At 42.1% G+C, this 23,220-nt stretch overlaps 1 protein-coding gene across 1 annotated transcript; it reads right to left on the bottom strand.

Moving 5' to 3' along the window:
* Positions 1 to 1,043: 1,043 nt before the first annotated feature.
* MGARP (mitochondria localized glutamic acid rich protein) lies at positions 1,044 to 14,552 on the bottom strand. The gene is made up of 4 exons (XM_003899201.5): positions 13,749 to 14,552; positions 8,931 to 9,034; positions 3,638 to 3,731; positions 1,044 to 1,920 (listed from the first exon to the last, which is right to left on the bottom strand). The coding sequence occupies exons 1-4, from the start codon at positions 13,828 to 13,830 to the stop codon at positions 1,478 to 1,480; spliced, it is 723 nt and encodes a 240-aa protein (XP_003899250.2). The 5' UTR covers positions 13,831 to 14,552; the 3' UTR covers positions 1,044 to 1,477.
* Between the last annotated feature and the right edge of the window lie 8,668 nt (positions 14,553 to 23,220).

Here is a 23,220-nt window from a genome sequence, read left to right as displayed (position 1 = left end):
AGGGCAGGGGGAAGAGCTAAGCAGGGAAGTCATCTCGCCGGAGATCAACTTCAATCTGCTCCTTGGGGTGGGCTGGAGCATGAACTATTCAATTGTACTGCAGAGTCGGTGTCACCTTTTGTAATACTATGGCAGTCAGTCATTGGTTGTGAACTGCCTATGGTGATGGTGGTGCGTGGGGTATAACACCCATAGCAGCTGGGGATAAATGTACCCAGTTAAGGAGCCCAATTAAGGGTATCTAGGCAGAGCGTCGGCAGTGTCCCAACTTACTCCATAGCCAAAACCTTACATGACCCTGCATGATCTAGCCCACCTCGCCTCCCCACTCCCTTTCTCTCTGAGACCATCTCTGGCTACTCTCCCTCTTTTTCACTCCACTTTAGCCACACTGGCCACCTCACAATTTCTCAAATTCCCAGCATGATCCTGTTTTAGATCCTTTGCCCTTTTCTGTTCCCTTACCTGGCGGATCCCCCTAACTCCTACCATTGGATGGTCCCTTATATATCTTGCAGGTTTCTACGCAAAAGATACCTTCCTAGTAAGGCCTCTTTTAGCCATCCTACCTAAAATTACAACTTCCACCTCGAACTAACACAATCCTTTTATTTTCATTACTTTTATCCTTAGCACTTATCAGTATCTAATATACTATATAATTTTCTCATTTGTCTTGTTACCTGGTTCCACTCTAGAATATAAACTGGGAACACTTAAAACAATGCCTATTATGTTGTAAGTGCTCAGCTAATATTTGTTGAACACGTGAATGAATGAATGATTTCTGGCACAAAGTGTTAATACTCAATAAATATTGTTTGAACCGAACTGAAACAGAAAATATCTACATAGTCCGCTTTGTAAGTACTATAGATGGGAGAGGGCATACATATTGTTATATGCAGGGTTCTCCATAGACTATATGCTCTTTCTTCAGTAATATTACGAAAGCTTGCATTTCTCATGTGATGTTATGTATGTGTATGTTAATATGTATTATTTGTACATGCAAATATTCATGAAAAAAGTAGAAGCACCAAAGCTTTTCTAATTTTATTTGACTCAAACTATATTTTAGATCTACATACCATACAATAAAGTAAGCTAAAAGCATAGCAAAATTAAAGTAAATACAGGTTGTATGGATAGCTCAATTTCTCTCATATAAAATGTCAATTCCGAGATAGAGTGATAAAAGAAAAATGTCTAGGGAAAAAAAAGCCAAAGATGAAACTATTTAAGCTCTTTACTGCAATGTCATATTCTGATCTCAGACAGTAGAAGAGTAATAAGAAATGTACAATCTCAAGTCTCTCAGTCCTAAAATCTATCAGTGGATGCCAAAAATCTTCAAGACACATTAACATTTTCTAGAAAATGTCTTTTTTTTTTTTAAACTAAGTGTACTAAAAACACAAAAGCACTTATCAGACACTCTATGGCATTCGTTGCTGAAATGTCTACCAGCTGGAGATTAGCCTTGAGCGGAAGCAGCCTCAGAGCCAACACTGGCTTCCTCCTGTAAATCATCTCCAGCAGAGGACTCTGATTCAGCTGGAGAATTTTCTTCTTCTAGTTCAGCATATTCATCAGAGCTTTCGTTCTCTGTTGTATCTTTATCATTATCGATGGTGACAGCTTCATCCAAGGCAGCATTTGTAACCTCTGGGGTTGTTTCAGGGTTTACTTCTGCGGTTTCCCTTGCTGCTGCATCTGTCACCTCTGGCCCAGTTTCAGCACTGACTGCTGTGGTCTCTGGAGCAGCCTCCACGTGACCTGGACAGGCAGATGCCTCTTTTATGACCACAACTGTAGCACCGGGACTTTCTTCAGCATCTACCACCTCGGCTTCCACTGCAAGTACTTCTGGGGCTTCTGAACTTGCTTTCTCAGTTTCCGCAACATTCTCCTTTTCACCTTTAAGAATGAGTCATTAAGCAAGGTATTAATTTAAAGATCGTGGGAAGGCAATGAAACACTGTGGTCATTTAAACACGTAAGACAGAGCTACATGCACCGATGTGTAACCGTCTTCAAGGTAGACTCTCAAGTGAAACAGCAAAAAAAGAACAACGTATACAGTCTGCTAGTATTGTTAGGGCAAAATGGGAGGGGAGCAGGAGGCGGGTAAGTTGTATGCCTACGTAATTGTATTTGCAAAAACTCTCCAGGAGGATTCAAATAAACTGGTTTTATCGGTTGCCTCTTGGAGGGAAAATGGGGGTTCTGCTTTTCTGTAAACTCTTTGAACTTAAAAAAATACACTTGAATATGTTACTTAGGCAAAGATGAAGAATACAAAAATAAGCAGCTACCCTATTCACCTTTCATATGAGATAGCATGGAAGAGTAGCCAAGTTCCTAGCTGGTGACTCAGAAATCACTAATCCTCTCTCAACCTCATTTTTGTCATCTGTAAAATAGGGTATTCATAATATCTACTGCACAGGGCTATTGTAAAGATTAATTACAATACTGTATATGAAAAGGGGATTAAAATAAAAAGTTCTATGCAAATGCTTATTTTATTAGTATTATAAATAACCACGTGATTATATTCAATAATATGTATTGATGATATTCTGTTTCTTATTATTGTCATGACAGGTGAAAACTGGTTCATAAGCCCCTAATATCTCTATCCCTAAATAGTGATCATAGTAATTGATAATAATAGCTTGCAAAAAAGTATAGTTTAAAGCAAGAAGGGGCTAGGCATAGTGGCTCATGCCTGTAATCCCAGCACTTTGGGAGGCTGAGGCAGGAGGGGATCATAGGAGGCCAGGAGGTCAAGACGACCAGCCTGGGCAACATAGTGACACCCTGTCTCTGCAAAACATAAAAAATAAACTTGCTGGGCATAGCGGTGCATGCTTGTAGTTCTAGTTGCTTGAGAGGCTGTGATAGGAGGATTGCTGGAGCTCAGGAGTTCAAGGCTGCAGTAGGCTATGATTGCACCACTGCACTCTAGCCTGGTTGACAGAGGGAGAACCCATGGAGGGAAGTGGGAAGGGAAGGGGGAAGGGAAGGCAGGAAAGGAAGGAAAGGAGGGAGGGAGGGAGGAAAGGAAGGAAAGGAGGGAGGGAGGGAGGGAAGGAAGGCAGGGAGGGAGGGAGGGAGAAAGAAGTGTAGGAAGGAAGGAACGAAAGAGTGAAAATATAAAGTTTCTGTTCCCATGGTCACCATTTTATCAAATGAAGGACTCAATATACACGACTGATCCTGTTGTGTCAAATGGACCTTGTTTGCACAAAGGCACACAGGTGATCTTAGCCCAAACTGAAAGATAATTAGTTATATTATTATTTTAAATAATGAGGAAAATGAAAGCTCATGCCTGCATGGGTGGATGCCTGAGCAGCGGAAAGTAATATTATCACAAGAAGTCAAAAGTCACTGGTCAGCAATATAACTGTAAAACGTTCATTTGTCAAATGCATGCATCCAAAAGGTGTAACAGTGTTCTTCAGGTTTCAGTTGAGCTTTTTCTTTCTAAATGAACTTATACCCAGAGTCATTCTGGATTAAGCTAGGAAAGAAGCCAAAAGCAAATAGTGTTCATTGCTAGACTAAACGGATGGAAATTAGTGCCTCAAAAAATAATTAAAAATAAAAAATTAAGAAATTCATTTACCTTGAAATGGATGTATCTCTGCTTTTGTTTTTTCTTTCAAATCTGTTATATGTTCTGTGTGTTTGGCTTGGTCTGATGTGACTGTCTTGTAAGCCTGAAAGTAAATGTATGCTTAGGTTTATTTCTTGAGCTTTAAGATTTGTCACGCCACATTACACATTACAAGGTACACTCAAGTCTCCTTGTAATCACCATTAGAAGTTTAAACCATAATCCCAATGTAGCAAAGAAGAGAAACCAGTGCACACCACTTACTCTTTTACTTCTCTTTTGGAAACCTTTGTTATTAAATTGAATGCTTTAAAAAGGAAGAAAGGTGAGACAGGGGGTGAGGAGAGAAAAACTACCTATTGAGTATCATACTTACTACCTGGGTGATAAAACAATCTGTACATCAAACCCCCATGGCACACAATTTACCTATTAACAAACCTGCACATGTACCCCATAACCTAAAATAAAAATTTTTTTAAAAGGGAAGGAAATAAATGCACTATCTTAGCCAAAGATAACTAAAAAGGAAAAAAAGGAAATTATGCTACAACCAGACTATCCTGACAGGCATATACAAATATTCTCTAACATTTATCCTTGAGAAATGGAAATCTAGGTTCACATGAAAACCTGTACGCAAATGTTCATGGTACCTTTATTTGTAATAGTCAAAAACTGGAATCAGGCCAGGCGTGGTGGCTCATGCCTGTAATCCCAGCACTTTTGGAGGCCAAGGCGGGTGGATCACCTGAGGTCAGTAGTTTGAGACCAGTCTGACCAAGATGGTGAAACCCCATCTCTACTAAAAATACAAAAACACCCAGGTGCGGTGGCACGCACCTGTAGCCCTAGCTATTCAGAAGGCCGAGGTGAGAGAATCGCTTGAACCCAGGAGATGGAGGTTGCAGTGAGCCGAGATAGCGCCATTGCACTCCAGCCTGGGCGACAGAGTAAGACTCCATCTAAGAAAGAAAGAAAGAGAGAAAGGAGAGAAAGGAGAGGAAAGAGAGGAAAGGGAGAAAGAAGGAAAAAAGGAAAGAAAGAGAGAGTATTCGGAAGCTATTTTAATCATAGACGAAATGTGCAGGCTTCCTTTCATTTTATATTTAAGTAGTCTTCTTTGGCCTGTTCATATTGGAAAATGATATTAAAAAATGAAAATCTCATTATTCAGGTTACTATTGTTTATATTAATTTAGCTTTTTTAAAAATGTTGGTAGTGGTTTAACTTTTAACGGTAAGATGATAGATTTCTAAAATTTATTTATATATAGTGTCTTCTAAATTTTTAATAATCAGAAACCAAATACCTTATGTAAAAATTGTACTACTTAATTACAAACAATTTTACAGTATAAAAATTATGCTGTACATGTTCTCACTCATAGGTGGGAATTGAACAATGAGAACACTTGGACACAGGATGTGGAACATCACACACCGGGGCCTGTCGTGGGGTAGGGGGAGGGGGGAGGGATAGCTTTAGGAGATATACCTAATGTAAATGACGAGTTAATGGGTGCAGCACACCAACATGGCACATGTATACATATGTAACAAACCTGCATGTTGTGCACATGTACCCTAGAACTTAAAGTATAATAATAGGCCGGGCGCGGTGGCTCAAGCCTGTAATCCCAGCACTTTGGGAGGCCGAGACGGGCGGATCACGAGGTCAGGAGATCGAGACCATCCTGGCTAACACGGTGAAACCCCGTCTCTACTAAAAAAATACAAAAAAACTAGCCGGGCGAGGTGGCGGGCGCCTGTAGTCCCAGCTACTCGGGAGGCTGAGGCAGGAGAATGGTGTGAACCTGGGAAGCAGAGCTTGTAGTGAGCCGAGATCCGGCCACTGCACTCCAGCCTGGGAGACAGAGCGAGACTCCGTCTCAAAAAAAAAAAAAAAAAAAAAAGTATAATAATAATAAATAAAAAATATGCTGTGAAAATAGAAAGTCTGTAATGTCCAGGCTAGGCACACTGGCCCACACCTATAATCCCAGCACTTTGGGAGGTTGCTGGCAGATCACCTGAGGTCCGGAGTTTGAGACCAGCCTGACCAACATGGAGAAATCCCGTCTCTACTAGAAATACAAAATTAGCCAGGTGTGGTGGCGCATGCCTGTAATCCCTGCTGTTTGGGAGGCTGAGGCAGGAGAATCACTTGAACCCTAGAGGCAGAGGTTGCGATGAGCCAAGATCGTGCCATTGCACTCCAGTCTGGGCAACAAGAGTGAAACTCCGTTTCAAAAGAAAAAAAAAGAAAAAGAAAGAAAAAGAAAGAAAGAAAAAAGAAAATCTGGGTTGGGCCGCGATTGGCTCAGGCCTGTAATCCCAACACTTTGGGAGACCAAGGTGGGGCGGATCAAGAGGTCAGAGATCAAGACCATCCTGGCTAACAGTGAAACCCGTCTCTACTAAAAAGTACAAAAATCAGCTGGGTGGTGGCGAGCCTGTAGTCTCAGCTGCTGGGAGGCTGGGGCCGGTGGCGTGGGAACCGGAGGTGGAGCTTGCATTGAGCTGGTGGCGCCACTGCACTCTAGCCTGAAGAGAGGAGACTCCACGTCTCAAAATAAATAAATAAATAAATAAATAAAATAAAAATAAGTTTCTGAGGATTAGAATATGTATTTTGGTTTGGTTTGGCCGTCTTACATAGTCTATGAAACTGCTTCTAGTTATGACTAAACATCCCTTTATTCATATTTCTTTTTTTTTTTTTTTGAGACAGAGTCTCACTCTGTCACCCAGGCTGGAGTGCAGTGGTGCAGTCTTGGTTCACTGCAACCTCCATCTCCCAGTTTGAAGCAAACCTCTGCCTCAGCCTCCAGAGTAGCTGGGATTACAGATGCCCACCACCAAGCCCGGCTAATTTTTCTATTTTTAGTAGAAATGGGGTTTCACCATTTCTTGGCCAGGCTGGTCTTGAACTCCTGACCTCGTGATCTTGCCTTGGCCTCCCAAAGTTCTAGGTTTACAGGTGTGAGCCACTGCGCCCGGCCTGCCTTTATTCATATTGTTGTAGGACCAAACCAAAATATAGTGACTGTGTACTCATAATTTACAAAGAATTTCTGCTTATTCTACTTTTATTCTTTCTTAACATTTTTTGTAGAGATGGGGTCTCGCTATGTTGACTGGGCTGGTCTGAAACTCCTGACCTCAAGCAATTCTCCTGCCTTGGCCTCCAAAGTGCTGGAATTACAGGCATGAGCCACCACTCCAGGCTCTACTTTTATTCTTTTTCTTTTTTTCTTTTTTAAGACAGGGTCTTGTTCTGTTGCCCAGGCTTGAGTGCAATAGTGCAATCTCGGCTCACTGCAACCTTAACTTCCCTTAACTTCCTAAGCGATCCTCCCATCACAGCCTCCTAAGTACCTAGGACCACAGGTGCACACCACCACGCTGGGCTAAGTTTTAAATTTTTTTGTAGAAATGAGGTCTCACTATGTTGTCCAGGCTAGACTCAAACTCCTGGACTCAAGCCTCCCAAAGTGCTGGGATTACAGGCATGAGTGACTGCACTACTTTTATTCTTTTTTTTTTTTTTGAGACAGAGTCTGGCTGTCTCGCCCAGGCTGGAGTGCAGTGGCACGATCTCAGCTCACTGCAAACTCTACCTCCTGGGTTCAAGTGATCTCCTGCCTCAGCCTCCGGAGTAGCTGGGATTACAGGCGCCTGCCACCACGCCTGGCTAATTTTTGTGTTTTAGTAGAGATGAGATTTCACCATGTTGGCCAGGCTGGTCTTGAACTCCTGACCTCAGGTGATCCACCAACCTTGACCTCCCAAAGTGCTGAGATTACAGGCGTGAGCCACCATACCTGGCCTACTTTTATTCTTAATAAAGATTATATTTTGATTTAGAAAGTTTATGACAAAATGGTGAATGACTCAACAGGCTTATCTTACTTACCTAAAAAATGTCTGTTATTTTAGTCCCAAAATCTCACTATTAAAACCTTTGTCTTACAGTGGTTACCTGGAGGGAATGAACATGGGGACTGGGAAGGAAAATATACTTTTTATTTTATATATATCTATGTTACATTTTTTAAAAACTTATGAACAAATATGAATTTTTCAAATAATAAAACTGTGAAAATTTAAAACTAACAAAATTATGGAGACAGTGAAAAGATTGGGAGGAGAGGGGGAGAAATGAGTAGGTGGAGTAGAGGGATTTTTAGGGTGATGAAACTACTCTGTATGATACTATAATTTATTCTGTATGATATTGTAATATATTTGTAAAAACAGAATATACAACGCAAAGAGTGGATCCTCATGTAAACCCTGGACTTTAGTTAACAATAATATATCAGTATTGGCTTGTCAGTTTTAACAAATATTCCACATCAATGCAAGATTTTAATATGGGAAAGGAGGAGGAGGTGTGAGGGGGTATATGGACGTTTCTGTACTTTCTGCTCATTATTTTGTAAACCTAAAACTGCTCTAAAAAGGAGTATTAATTTTTTAAATAGTTATATTAATTTTTTTTTTTTTTTTTGGAAACGGAGTCTCATTCTGTCATCCAGGCTGGAATGCCATGGTGTGATCTCAGCTTACTGCAAACTCAGTCTCCTAAATTCAAGAGATTCTCCTGTCTCAGCCTCCTGAGTAGCTGGGATTACAGGATGCACCACCACACTGGCTAATTTTTGTATTTTTAGTAGAGATAGGGTTTCACCATGTTGGCCAGGCTGGCCTCAAACTCCTGATCTCAGGTAATCCACCTGCCTCAGCCTCCCAAAGTGCTGGGATTACAGGCGTGAGCCACTGCGCCCAGCTCCTATATTAATTTTTAAGTTAATCTTTCAAAATAGTTATTTTAAAATGTTAATAATAGTACCTACCTTATAGAATTGTTCTAATCATTAAATGATCCAGGAGTCTGGCATATGATAAACACTCAAGTATCAGCTATCATTATTAGCATTTATAATAACATTATTTTTACTGAAAATCATCCATATTAATGGTATTAAGAAATGCTGACTTTACACATACAAAAATCTTCATAATTTAGAAAGCTGAGGTTCAAATGAAATAAAATTTAAAAATAAACAAAAAAGAAGAACCTTCATAATAGTCTAGTTAATACATTCTTAGGAAAACCCTGTATTTCTAATGATTGCAAGGTATTTTTCAGATGTGTATGCTTAATGACACTTAAATCTATTGCTATGTTGTATATTTAATTAATCCCATGTCCTGATCTCGACATTGCTTTGAGCTTTACCGTGAGTTGTAAAATACATGAATACTTGAGCACTGTGGTTATATAATCACTTACATAATATCCACCAGCACTGACTGTGACGCCTACAACCAGATAATAAATCATATTTGATCCAGATGATCCAGGGAATCTGTTAGATGACATCCGGCGCAGAGATGCTAGGAAAACAACGTTTAAACACAGTTAGCTTTACTACTTGAGCAAAACTATTTTAAATAATTACATCTTTTAAAATTTTTCTCCTCAGTGAACCTAGAATCATTAACATCAAGTGATTTTAGCTTAAGGGAATACGGTATTACAAGGCTGGGTAATAATTCCACTTGACATTCTCCCAATCTAATTTGATAAACACTCATGAAACCTGTCATCTTGATGCTGAGCATCATGCCTTCTTGGAAGGGGTGCAGGTGTGGGTAAGGAGAAATGACAAAAGCTCTAAACAATTTTAACAGCCAAATGAAGTGTACGTTAGCAAAAGAAAGCCATGTACTATATGTACTCCACTACAGGATTCAATGAAAATGATAATTTTATAATGAATTCAGTATGTTTATACCTAAAATGTAATACAATTTGTATTTATATGTTAAATCAAGCATTTATGTTGAAATCATCATATTTCTATAAATCTGTAATACAAATGTAGATATAGAAAGAAATCTCAATTTTTCTCTTATAAAGCAAAGATGGGCATATAAAGGTTTTTAAGCCAAATGTTGCAACAAGGTTGTATCTGAAATAGAAGTATAATTCTGTATAAACTAACAGAAACAGATAAAAGTACTATATTATTATATTTAAACATATTTATTTTGTAGTACTAACATTTGCATATCCTATAATGCCCTGGAATTGAAATTTTTACAATAAACTCAAAGTTGGAAGGAGCTTAAAGTATATACAACTCAAATTCTTTATTTTAAAGATAAAGACGTAAAGACATTTATGTATTCTTTCAACTAACACAACTGAGCATCTACTATGTATTTGGAACTGTTAGAAGCATTAAGAATACAACTGTGAACAAGACAGACAAGGTCCCTTGTCTCAAGTCATTCATAGTCTAGAAGGAGGATATGAACATACAGACAAATAATTGTGATGTAGTATGGCAAATGTAATAAGTGCTAAGTCAAGCTACATGCAGAGAAAAAACTCAGTTAGTTGGCCAAGATAACCGTCATAATAGAAGAGACCTGAGTTTTGAAGGAAAATTAGAGTTTGTCAGATAAATAAGGGAAAGAAGAATGGCACTGGAGGCAGAAGGTGTAACGTGTATGAGCGTTTCGTGACCCAGAAGGTACAAAGTACAGGATGAATATCCTTTATCTAAAATGCTAGTGGTGGGTGGAGTGGCTCATGCCTGTAATCCCAACATTTTGGGAGGCAGGGGTGAGAGGATCACTTGAGCCCAGGATTTCAAGACCAGCCTGGGCAATGTGGTGAACCCCATCTCTACAAAAAAAATTTTATAATATTTGCTGAGAGTGGTGGTATGCGTCTGTAGTCCCAGCCCCTTCGGGAGGCTGAGGCAGGAAGATCACTTGAGTCCTGCAGTGAGCTGTGATTGTACCACTGCACTCCAGCCTGGGCAACAGAGTAAGATTCTGTCCCAAAAAAATAATTAAAATAAAATAAAATGCTTGGGATCAGAATTGTTTTGGGTTTTGGATTTTTTTATTTTGAAATATATGCATACACATAATGAGATATCTTGGGGATGGGACTTAAGTCTAAACACAAAATTCATTTATGTTTCATATATACCTTACACACATAGCCTGAAGGTAATTTTATACAATATTTTGAATAATTTTGTGCATGAAACAAAGTTTGTGTTAAGTACTTATATGTAAAATTTTCTACTTGTGGCATCATGTCAGTGCTCAGAAAGTTTCTAATTTTGGAGCATTTTGGGTTTTAGATTTTCAGATTAAGCATGTCCAACCTGCAATTTGATGTGGCCTAACATGAAGTATAGGGGTGCAGGGACTAGTGGAAGACTATGATTTGCACAGGGCAAATCTTAAGACATTTGCACTGCTTACAAACCTTCATAGTAGCAAAATCACAATGATTTCCTGTTTATGTTCTTAGTTTGGATATAAATGGCCATTTCTTGGAAAAAAAATTTTCCCTTCAAATGTGCCCCAAAGGCTATGAGAAGAGGTTATGGCTTTGACTTGTGGTGGGACTTCTGATGGCTTAAAAGTACATCTGTGATCAAACAGGGAATATACAGCCTTCATATTTCTCAAACAGACAAAAATATCAGAAACATTTTTAAAATAGAACTAAAATTTATCAGAGATTTAAATAGACTTAAATACAAATATAATGATGGACAAGTTACTTAAAAAGACAATGAAATGAGAAATTTTCAATAAGGATTAATTAGACAAATTTAAGCACATTCATACAATGTGAAACAAATAGACATAACTTGCAGAACAATATTTACTTATGTGAGAAAATATTTACAATGTATTAGATGAAAAGTCATAGCAAAATACTCTGTATGGGACTATCCCAGATTTGTGGAAATAATGTGCATAAGGAAGGAATGAGGCAAAAAAACGGTTTGGAAAACTAAATATACTAAAATGTAACTAGTTGTGTTCACTGAGTGGTAGGATTACAGGTGAATTCCATTTCCTATTTTACCTGTTTTCCCCCCAATTATCTATTATAAACTTATTTATTCATTAAAAAGTTACTCTTTTAAGGCTGGGCTCAGTGGCTCACACCTGTAATCCCAGAATTTTGGGAGGCCGAGGCGGGAGGATCACCTGAGGTCGGGAGTTCAAGACCAGCCTGACCAACATGGAGAAACCCCGTCTCTACTAAAAATACAAAATTAACTGGGCGTGGTGGCGCATGCCTGTAATCCCAGGTACTTGGGAGGCTGAGGCAGGAGAACCACTTGGACTTGGGAGGCGGAGGTTGTGGTGAGCCGAGATCAGGACATTGCACTCCAGCCTGGGCAAAAAGAGTGAAATTCCGTCTCAAAAAAAAAAAAAAAAATTACCCTTTTAAATCAAAAAGGAGAGAACAAAATGTGATGAGACACAGTTAAAAATTTTTCCTTCAATGAAACTGAAAAAAATTTATTTTTCATCAAAGTAGAAAGTATCAACAAAAGATTAATTAATGTCCACGACAGAAGACAAATTTGTTTCCAGTCAATAATAGTTCTTACATTTTAAGTGCTCCAAAAATAGTAGTTAGTTGAAAATTAGAGAAAGACCAGTACCTTTGCAAGCAGCATTGCTAGATACGTATTTAAAAATTTTAAACTACTTCTATTTTGCCGCAAATTGGGAAGAAAATTATTTGGAATTTCTGCAGCTACAAAAAATAGTGCGTGTGTGTGTGTGTTTGTGTGTGCGTGCAGGCGCGCACGTTGTCGGTAGGGAACGCAGACAGATAAAACGAAAGGCCACGGTCAGAGGACTAATCTTTCTCCTCATTCCCTACAGAGCAGTCCCGTTATATTACGAAGTTTAAAATAAACGGCTTCTCCCTACTTCATCAGGAGATATATATATATATTTAAAAGCTCTATATTATTTGGTATAAAGGTCTAGAAAAATAAAGACAATAAAGATCTAGGAAAACGAAGACGTCTTGTTTCTGATACTTGAGGGGTAACTTCCTCCCACCAGCATTTTAAAAGAAAAATAAAGCGAGTTGGTTAGACCTCGTCCTTCTCTCCCACCACCACCAACAGAGGCCCAATCAACGTGAAAAAAATCGGCCCATGGAATTCTCCACGCACGTCTTTTTCTCCGGCCGGAATCCACACTCTGGGCTAAAATGACCTCGGAAGCCTCAGAAAGTGAGGGGAAGCGAAGACAGCATTAAGAATGCTTCACGATGTTGTCTAAGAACCGTCCCCCAATCGGGAGTGGAAGAGAGAGGGGTGACGGATGGGGACTAGGGAAAAGCGGCTGGGGCTGAACCGCCCCGGAGCGCAAGCCTGGTCCCAGAGCCGCAGGCTGCTGGGAAGAAAAACAATCTTCCTTGCTCACACCTGCTAAGCACCTACTATGTTCCAGGCACTATACGAGGCGCTTTTCTATACGTCCATTTTTATTTAATAAGCTTCCAGTTCACACTGAAACTCCCCCTTTAGTTAATTTCTGAGTACTCTGCTTTTTCTAGCGCATCCCCAGATCCAAAGGTGTCGATATTTGGACAGAGCCAAGCAGCTGCAGGACGACCTGCAACCTCAGAGGAAAGTGCCCCGAAGGCCGCTTTCTTTTTGGGGGTTGTGGATCTCAGAGCCAGGCGCTCGCGGGGTTGAGGCTGCTGAGACCCTGCCGAGGGTTAGATTTATTTACCCCACGAACATTCGCCCAGTGTCCACTGAGCGGGCCCTGCTTCTCTGCCTCCCAATGCTTACAGGGCCGGCACGTTGATCGGCGTCCACCTTCCCACCCTTCCTCTGCTTCCTCAGGAGGTTGGAGAGCGAATAGTGCCTCTAACAATAAAAGTGGTATGCTACAACTTTGTCAGCCAGGCACGTTTCTAAGTGCTTTTAACCATACATTAACTCATTAAAAAGCAAAACCATTATCGCCCTCATTTTATAGATGAGGAAACAGGTTAAGCCATTTGTCCAAGATCAGGATGCGAACCCAGCTAATCTGGACTCAGAGGCACACCGGAAAGTTCCCTACTTCCAAAGCCTGCAGAAGCTTCGGGACGTCTTCCCGGGAGTCTCCTCCGTTCTCCTCGACCTCCAATCCAGGCTTCTGCTGCTCTGGGTCGGGTTTGGCCAACTGGGTGCCGGCCGGTACCCGGGCGCGGGCGAAATCTGCACCCGAGGCGGCCGTCCTCCTCTCCGGGCTAGATCTCCTTACTCACCGTCCTTCCCGAGCGGTGCGGGGTTGGAGGGCGCCCTCAGCGGCAGCGCCAGGGTCTTGGAGACCGCCCTGCGGAGATACATCGCGCCCGCTGTCCGCCGCGCAGCAGGCTCCGTACCCAGGCGCAGGCTGCCCTTCCACAGTGAGGCTGAGAGCCTGGCAGCGCCCCGCCCGGAGAAGGCACGTCGACCTTCATCCAGCCCCGCCTCCGCAGCCCCCGGGAGGTGGGGAGACCTTTGTAGTCCTCACCATCCTCCCCTAACCCATCTCCAGCTCTGTTGCTTTCCCTGAGGTCTCGAGAGCTGACTGCGGCATCTCAGAAAAGGGATGGGGAACCTATAAGTCGCCGTCGCCCGCCTGACTCGTTCTGTACCACTGAATGTATCTCCTCACAGCACGCTGGAAATGTTTTGAGAATTGGACGAGATTAAGACAAGGACACAGTTTATCATGTTGGATGTAATCTAAACCCACTTTATCTCACGCATTCCATTAGCTTTCCTAGGAGAGGGGAGGATAGCGGGAAGTTTCTTACAAATGCAAGGAGCGCAGGGGTAGCCTCAGCCTTCCATTAGCGCACTGCGTGATGCTCAGAATCGTAAGAAAATCTCCAGACAATGATTGAATTTCTAGACAGTTCACCGTTACAACGACTTTAAAATATAAACTCCAAAAACACTGTATATTCCTCTATGGGATGTGAAATTAATATTTCCACATCAGCGGCCTGGCGCAGTGGCTCACGTCTATAATCCCAGCACTTTGGGAGGCCGAGGCAGGCGGATCACTTGAGGTGAGGAGTTGGAGACCAGCCTGGCAACATGGCGAAACCCCGTTTCTACTAAAAATACAAAAAGTTAGCCAGGTGTGGTGGCGCGCGCCTGTAATCCCAGCTACGCCGAGGCAGTAGAATCGCTTGAACCCGGGAGGCGGAGGTTGCAGTGAGCCAGAGATCATGCCACTACATTCAAGCCTGGGTGACAGAGCAAGACCCTGTCTCAAAAACAAAACAAAACAAAACACCCCAAAACTAAAAAACAAAACAAAACACATCAACTAAAAATACTAAATTATTAGTTTCTTCCGTCTCACCGTGGCTACAGGAACTTGTCATGGTTTGAATATGGAAACCAATAATTTATTAAGTTTATAACATTGTCTAAATGATTACTCTTTGGAAGACACCATTTCCTACTACAATAATCCCTTATGTGTGTTTGCCACTTGAAACGTTATAAAGCACTTTCACATCTATTATCTCTTTTAATTTTCACTGCAACCCTCTGAGGGAGGTGGCAATTATTCCCTTTAGCAAAGGTGGTGGGTGGGAATGTCCAAGGATTTACCGGTGGTCATGAATTAAAAAAACAAAAAGGACGTGAACATAATACTTCTAGCTTAAAGTTCTGTTGACATGTAACAGGCACAATATTTGTTCATTTGCTATGTAAATAAACATTTCTCAGAAGTTACAGTCTTGAACCCCATTATAATTATATTTAGCATATTCTCATATGAAGAGTACAAGCCAATGATCAGATTGGTTTTTTGATACTCAAAAAGAGAGTTAACTAGTTTAATCACTAGGGTGACAGAGTGAGACTCCGTTTAAAAAAAAAAGTTTACAACATAGATGAGTGTGGTGGTGCATGCCTGTAGTCCCAGCTACTCTGGAGGCTGAGGTGGGAGAACTGCTTGAGCCCAGGAGGTCAAGACTGCAGTGAGCTGAGATTTTGCCAGTGCACTCCAGCCTGGGTGACAGAGTGAGACCCTGTCTGAAAAACAAAAAACAAAACAAAACAAAAGCCACCCACAGTGGCTCACACCTGTAATCCCAGCACTTTGGGAGGCAGAGGCAGAAGGACTGCCTTGAGCTCAGGAGTTCAGGACCAGCCTGGCAAACATGACAAAATCTTGTCTGTTTCTTTTTTGGAAAGAAAGAAAGAAAGAAAAAAAAAAGCACATTAGATATGAAATGTAAAAAATAAAGTAAAAAAAAGAAAAAGGATATAAAATGTGCTCAGCTAGTTGGAGGAGGCAGTGCTAGATTCTGACAGCCTAAGGTGAAGCTCAAGGCTCTCCTGCTGCCCTCTGTTGCCTTTCAGTGTGGCACATGGCGGGATTCATTGTATCCTACCATCTCTTACTAGATGGTAAGGTCCAGGGGGAGCTTATCATGCTCTCTAGATTGAATGTGGCCATACCAGCTGGGATATAAAAGAACTGTGAGATAAATGGTGCCATTTCTCCAGATTATTTTCCTTAGTTAAAAGCTCATGCCTTTCAAGTTGAAGGGAATTTCTATCTACTCAACTGCTCCTGTGGCTTTCCATTTTGATGGCAAAATCTTTTCAAATCTTGATGAAATATTTTCCAAGAGAGGACATGCCCTCGAGTTGTCAAATTCACTCCATAGCAGACTATTTCTTCCAAACCCCAGATAAATTTAACATATTTTTGCTATGGAAGACTCTGTAAGGCTCAGCCAATAGTTTCCTAACTATTAATCATACTGCTCATAATGCTGCCCTTGAGCACATCCTTGAAATTTTTCTTCGTTTGGTTGGAAAAACAAGAATTTAGGGTCAGAGATAACTCGGCTTACCTTAGATGACTTCCATCTAACTGTGATTATTGACAAAGATTATATTAGTCTTGAAAACATTATTATAAAGGTCCTCTACTGGCAACATTAATTATACTTTCAAGGCTTACGTGCTATATAAATAAAATAAATTTTCAAAGATTGAGTGGTTTCCTGCATTTCACAGAAAGATCAGCTAAGTTTTTCTGAGCACTCAATTCTTAGGCTATTGCCTATACGTTTTGAGAGATAAATACCGACACACACTTAAACAATTTAGAGGAGCAACTAGGAGGACAAATTGGCAAGCAGTTAAGAAAGTCCTGATAAGCGTATGTTTCATGGTTTAAACTACTTAAAGTGAGGGAGAAAAGATAATCAAGGTGGTCAATTCTCAGGCTATTCTTTTTTTGTTTTTTTGAGATGGAGTCTTGCTCTGTCTCCCAGGCTGGTGTGCAGTGGTACAATCTCGGCTCACTGCAACCTCCACTTCCCAGTTCAAGCAATTCTCCTGCCTCAGCCTCCCTAGTAACTGGGACTACAGCCGTGTGCCACCACACCTGGATAATTTTTGTATTTTTAGTAGAGACGGGGTTTCACCATCGCCAGACTGGTCTCATACTCCTGACCTTGTGATCTGCCTGTCTCAGCCTCTTAAAGTGCTGGGATTATAGGCATGAGCCACTGTGCCCGGCCTGACTATTCTTGAAAGTCACTCAGTACTATCCCCATCTATTAACTATCTCTTCTGTAACAAAATAAACATCAGATTTCCTAACACTTCTGAATTATTTTCCTAAGGATACAAACTTGGATGGTTTAAAACAATTTATTCTCTAATAGTTTTCTGGAGGATAGAAGTCCAAAATGAAGATGTTGGCAGGGCCATTCCCTCTCTGAAACCTATAGGGGATGTAAATTAAAATTAAATCCTGAGCTCCCTGCCAACTGAATAGACCTCCTCTTGGCCAAGGGGACCCCAGAAAAATCTTAAAAACCAAGTTTCTGGCCCTGAGGGGATGGGAGGTCAGACAACTCTCGTTATACCCGCTCCCTTTTGCACTTTAGATACAATAACTGGCCAGCGTAAATGTTAAAATAGAGATCCTAAAACTGATGGATTAGACTTTGTGGCAATAAGATACCAAATTATAAATGGGAGTTAAGGCCATGCTAGGCAAGGGTTAAGTCACTCACTCCTACACTTAAAGAATAAACGATTTCTGGCCAGGCGCGGTGGCTCACGCCTGTAATCCCAGCACTTTGGGAGGCCGAGGCGGGTGGATCACAAGGTCAGGAGATCGAGACCATGGTGAAACCCCGCCTCTACTAAAAATAGAAAAAATTAGCCGGGCGCAGCGGCGGGCGCCTGTAGTCCCAGCTACTCGGGAGGCTGAGGCAGGAGAATGGCGTGAACCTGGGAGGCGGAGCTTGCAGTGAGCTGAGATTGCGCCACTGCACTCCAGCCTGGGCAACAGAGCAAGACTCCGTCTCAAAAAAAAAAAAAAAAAAAGAATAAACGATTTCTAACTGCCACAGGTTTTTCTTTTTCTCTAGCAGCTAAACAAGCACTGGCCTCCAGATAAGGAATATTAAAACAATTGTAGCTCATCAATAGACACTAACTGGCCCCATTCCACAAGCTATAGCTAGAGCTTTGGATGAGAGACTGATTTCAGTAACTTTCTCCTGATAAGACCACCAGGCTGGTGTGGTGGCTCATGCTTGTAATCACAGCACTTTGGGAGGCCAAGGAAGGAGGATCACTTGAGCCCAAGAGTTCAAGCCCAGCCTGGGAAGATGTTGAGACTCCGTTTCTATTAAAACAAAAAGAAAAGAAAAGAAAATTGGCTGGGTGTGGTAGCACCCACCTGTAGTGGGATACCTTGAGTCCAGGAGTTCAAGGATGCAATGACCTGATTGTGCCACTGAACTGCAAGGCCATGTTTCTTTGGAGGAAAAAAAAAAAGGACCACCTACCAGGGACTGGCTCTGGCCTGTTTACAGATGCTGAGCACTTGAGTCCTTCATATCCTAAAAAGATCTTTTGATATACAGGGCCTAATTATAATACATTGAAATGTTAAGTCTCCACTCCAAAGCGAACACAAGTTGTATATTACATGCATGTTTGGCCAATATGCATGCATCAGGACTACTGATATCATTTGGCTCTGTGTTCCCACCCAAATCTCATGTTGAATTGTAACTTCCAGCGTTGGGGAAGGGACCTGGTGGGAGGTGATCGGATCATGGGGGTGGGTTCCCCCCTCACTGTTCTCATGATAGTGAGTTCTCACAAGATCTGGATGTTTCAAAGTGTGTAGAATTTTTCCCTTCGCTCATCTTCTCTCTTTCTCCTGCTGGCCATGTGAATAAGTGCTTGCTTCCCCTTTGCCTTCCACCACAATTAAATTTTCTGAGGCCTCTCGGAAGTAGAAGCCTGTACAGCCTGCAAAACCATGAGCAGATTAAACCTCTTTCCTTTATAAATCACCGTCACAGGTAGCTCTTTTTTTTTTTTAAGATGGAATTTCACTCTTGTTGCCCAGGCTGAAGTGCAATGACATGATCTTGGCTCACTGCAACCTCTGCTTCCTGGGTTCAAGTGATTCTCCTGCCTTAGCCTCCCGAGTAGTTGGGATTACAGGCATGCTTCGCCATGACTGGCTGATTCTGTATTGTTAGTGGAGAAACTTGGTCTTGAACTCCCAACCTCAGGTGATCCACCCGCCTCGGCCTCCCAAAGTGCTGGGATTGTAGGTGTGAGCCACCACGCTTGACCAACAGGTAGCTCTTTACAGCAATGTGAGAACAGACTAAAACAAGTACCTCGGTGAATATTCATAGCTCCTCCTGTAACCTTTTGAATATGAATGCTTACCCAACCGTTCAGCGTAAAGCTCCTACCCCAATCCCTTCTCCTCCAAAGTGCCTGTCTCTGGGCTCTGCTGGAGGTTATACTTTCCAGTCTGCAGGATGGCCACCTTGTAGGCTGTAACCCTTTAAAAGAAATAAAGTTTCCATTTCCAAACTTGTAGATCTTGTGATTTTTAAGTTAATGGAGAATCCTTCTTTGACTTTTCTAGCTTTTGTTGTTTGCCGGCAATCCCTGGCTGTAGATTCATCCAATCTCTGCCTCTGTCATCACATGGCCATTTTCTCCTATGTGTCTCTTCTCTTAAATATACTAGTCATACTGGATTAGGGCCCACTCTACTCCAGTATGAACTCGTCTTTAATTACATCTGCAATGAACCTGTTTTCAATTAAGTCCACTTTTTGATGTACTAGGGGTTGGGATCTTCACATATCTTTTTTTGGGGAAAAAATTCAACCCACAACGTCTTATACCAGAAACTTAGTTTACACAGCCTGTTTTTTCCAAGGCAGCTTAATAATTTCAAGTGTGACTACCTAAATCTTGAAGAAAGGTCTACCCGATTTTGATCTATTAAACTACTTGACTATACTTGACATATGATTTTGTCTGCATCTTCCTTTATATGGAAACCTTTTTTTTTTTTTTTTTTGAGATGGAGTCTTGCTATGTTGCCCAGGCTGGAGTGCAATGGTGTGATCTTGGCTAACTGCAACCTCTGCCTCCTGGGTTCAAGCGATTCTTCTGCCTCAGCCTCTTGAATAGCTGGGGTTACAGGTTGAGTATCACCATGCTTGGCTAACTTTTTGTATTTTTATTATAGATGGAGTTTCACCATGTTAGACAGGATGGTCTTGATCTCCTGACCTCATGATCCGCCCGCATCGGCCTCCCAAAGTGCTGGGATTACAGGTGTGAGCCATCGCGCCTGGCCAAGAGCAAGAATCTTAATGACATTTGGGTTCCAGGCTTCAATTATTCCTGGGCTCAGGTACACTCCTATTTTTGGGGTCTGTGAGTCACTCTATCCTCACAATTTTTTTTCTTTTTTTTTGAGACGGAGTCTCGCTCTGTCCCCCAGGGTGGAGTGTAATGGCTCGATCTCAGCTCACTGCCACCTCCACCTCCTGGGTTCAAGCTATTTTCATGTCTCAGCCTCCTGAGTAGCACACCTGGCTAATTTTTGTATTTTCAGTAGAGATGGGGTTTTGTCATGTTGGTCAGGTTGGCCTCAAACTCCTGACCTCAGGTGATCCACCCGCTTCAGCTTCCCAAAGTGCTGGGATTACAGGTGTGAGCCACTGCACCTGGCCTATCTTCACAATTTTTTTTTTTTTTTTTTAAAAGCATAGTTTGAGTTAGGTTTCAATTATTTAATTTAGGAAGCATTTTTACCAGCGCCGCTATGTGGCACAACTCTAAATGGTGAGGTTCAGTACAGCAGCCACCAGCCCCATCTAGCTAAATTAATTAAAGTTAGGCTGGAGCGGCGGCTCAGGTCTGTTCATCCCAGCACTTTGGGAGGCCGAGGCGGGAGGACTGCTTGAGCCCAGGAGTGAGAGAACCAGCCTGGGCAAAACAATGAGACCTTGTCTCTACAAAACATTTTTTCTTAAATGTATTAACAAACATATATTGAAAATTAATTAAGGCCAGGCACAGTGGCTCACGCCTATAATCCCAGCACTTTCGGAGGCTGAGGCAGGCGGATTACCTGAGGTCAGGAGTTTGAGACTAGCCTGGCCAACGTGGTGAAACCCCATCTCTATTAAAAACGCAAAAATTGGCTGGGCATGGTGGTGGGTGCCTGTAATCCTAGCTACTCCGGAGGCTGAGGTAGAATTGCTTGAACCCAGGAGATGGAGGTTGCAGTGGGCTGAGATCGCACCACTACACTCTAGCCTGGGTGATAAAGCGAGACTCCATCTCCAGAAAAAGAAAAAAAGAATTAGTTAAAATTAAATAATACTAAACATTCAGTCACACTAATCACATTCCAAATGCTTAACAGCCACAAGGGGCTAGTGGCTATTGTACTGGACAGCACAAACAGAACATTCCATCATTGGAAAGTTCTTTTGGACAGCCCTGGTCTTCCATGAATGGCTCCCTGGACTCAAAGGGGCATAATCAAGAGGTAGGTCCATCATCAGTTTGCGAAGACAAGGAATATTAAAAAAAAAAAAAAAAAATGGGGGAAGGTCCACACAACACAAGGTAGCTATATTCTCAAAGCCCAATGTACAAAGTTCTGTTCATTAAAGGTGTACTTTATTTCCAAGGCTGTAAGTTTCCAAAATTTCAAGGGTTTTTAAATTTTAACATTTATGCTGGCCAGGTATTGTATCTAAAGTGCAAAAGGGAGCGGGTATAATGAGAGTTGTCTGATCTCCCATTCCCTCATGGCCAGGAACTTGGTTTTCTTTTTTTTTGAGACGGAATCTCACTTTGTCACCCAGGTTGGAGTGCAGTGGCACGATCTTGGCTCACTGCAAGCTCCGCCTCCCGGGTTCACACCATTCTCCTGCCTCAGCCTCCCGAGTAGCTGGGACTACAGGCGCCTGCCACCACGCCCGGCTAATTTTTTGTATTTTTAGTACAGATGGGGTTTTACCGTGTTAGCTAGGATGGTCTCGATCTCCTGACCTCGTGATCCACCCACCTCAGCCTCCCAAAGTGCTGGGATTACAGGCTTGAGCCACTGCGCCCGGCCGGGAACTCGGTTTTCTATTCCCTTTAGAGATGTGAAACTTTAAGTGTTTTAGTGAAAAGTGCCCTGAATTGGTAGTTGATACTTGAACTCTTACTCTGTTACTATGTGACAAATCATATTAGCTTCATATTGTTGCTCTAACAAAACTATTGTAACAACACAAATGTATTATCTTACTGTTTTGTAGGTGAGAATTCTGACGCAGGTGGGCTAAAATCAAGGTGTTAGCAGGGCTGTGTTCCTTTTTGTAGGCTCTAGGGGGGAATTTGTTTTCTTGACATACCTTGGCTGTTAGTTTCATCTTCAAAGAAGCAATGGCAAAGAAGACTCTTTCTCACATCACATCACTTTGACACATTCTTGTGCCTCCCTCTCCCACTTATAGAGATCTTGTGATTACATTGGGCCCAACTACATAATTCAAGATAAATGTTTAAATTACAAATTAACGAAGTGACAACTGAAACAAGTTTTAAGTGATTCACAATAAAGGGTTTTGCTGGTGGCTCACACCTATAACCCCAGAACTTTGGAAGGCAGAGGCAGGCAGATTGCTTGAGCCCGGGCATTTGAGACCTGCCTGGGCATCAAAGCAAGACCTCATATCTACAAAAACTTTTACAAATTGCTGGGCACAGTGGCTCACACCTGTAATCCCCACACTTTGGGAGGCCAAGGCGGGCAGATCAAGAGGTCAGGAGTTTGAAACCAGCCTGACCAACATGGTAAAATCCCGTTTCCACTAAAAATAAAAAAATTAGATGGGTGTGGTGGCATACGCCTGTAATCCCAGCTACTCAGGAGGCCAAAGCAGGAGAATCACTTGAACCCGGGAGGGGGGGGTGGTAGTGAGCTGAGATTGCACCACTGCACTCCAGCTTGGGCAACAGGGTGAGACTCCATCTAAGAAAAAAAAAGGCTGGGCACGGTGGCTCACGCCTGTAATCCCAGCACTTTGGGAGGCTGATGCGGGCCGATCACGAGGTCAGGAGATCGAGACCATTCTGGCTAACATGGTGAAACCCCGTCTCTACTAAAAATACAAAAAATTGGCCAGACACGATGGCGGGCGCCTGTAGTCCCAGCTACTCAGGAGAGTGAGGCAGGAGAATGGCGTGAACCCAGGAGGCGGAGTTTGCAGTGAGCCGAGATTGAGCCACTGCACTCCAGCCTGGGTGACAGAACGAGACTCTGTCTCAAAAAAACAACAACTAGCCAGATCTGGATGGGCCTTGTAGTCCCAGCTACTTGGGAGGCTGAGATGAGAGGATCACTTGAGCCCAGGAGATCGAAGC

This window comes from Papio anubis, chromosome 3, assembly GCF_008728515.1.
Source record: "Papio anubis isolate 15944 chromosome 3, Panubis1.0, whole genome shotgun sequence".
In the NCBI taxonomy this organism is placed as follows: Eukaryota; Metazoa; Chordata; class Mammalia; order Primates; family Cercopithecidae; genus Papio; species Papio anubis.
The sequence above is the reverse complement of the archived record's forward strand: the minus strand, read 5'-3'. Positions and strand labels throughout refer to the sequence as shown.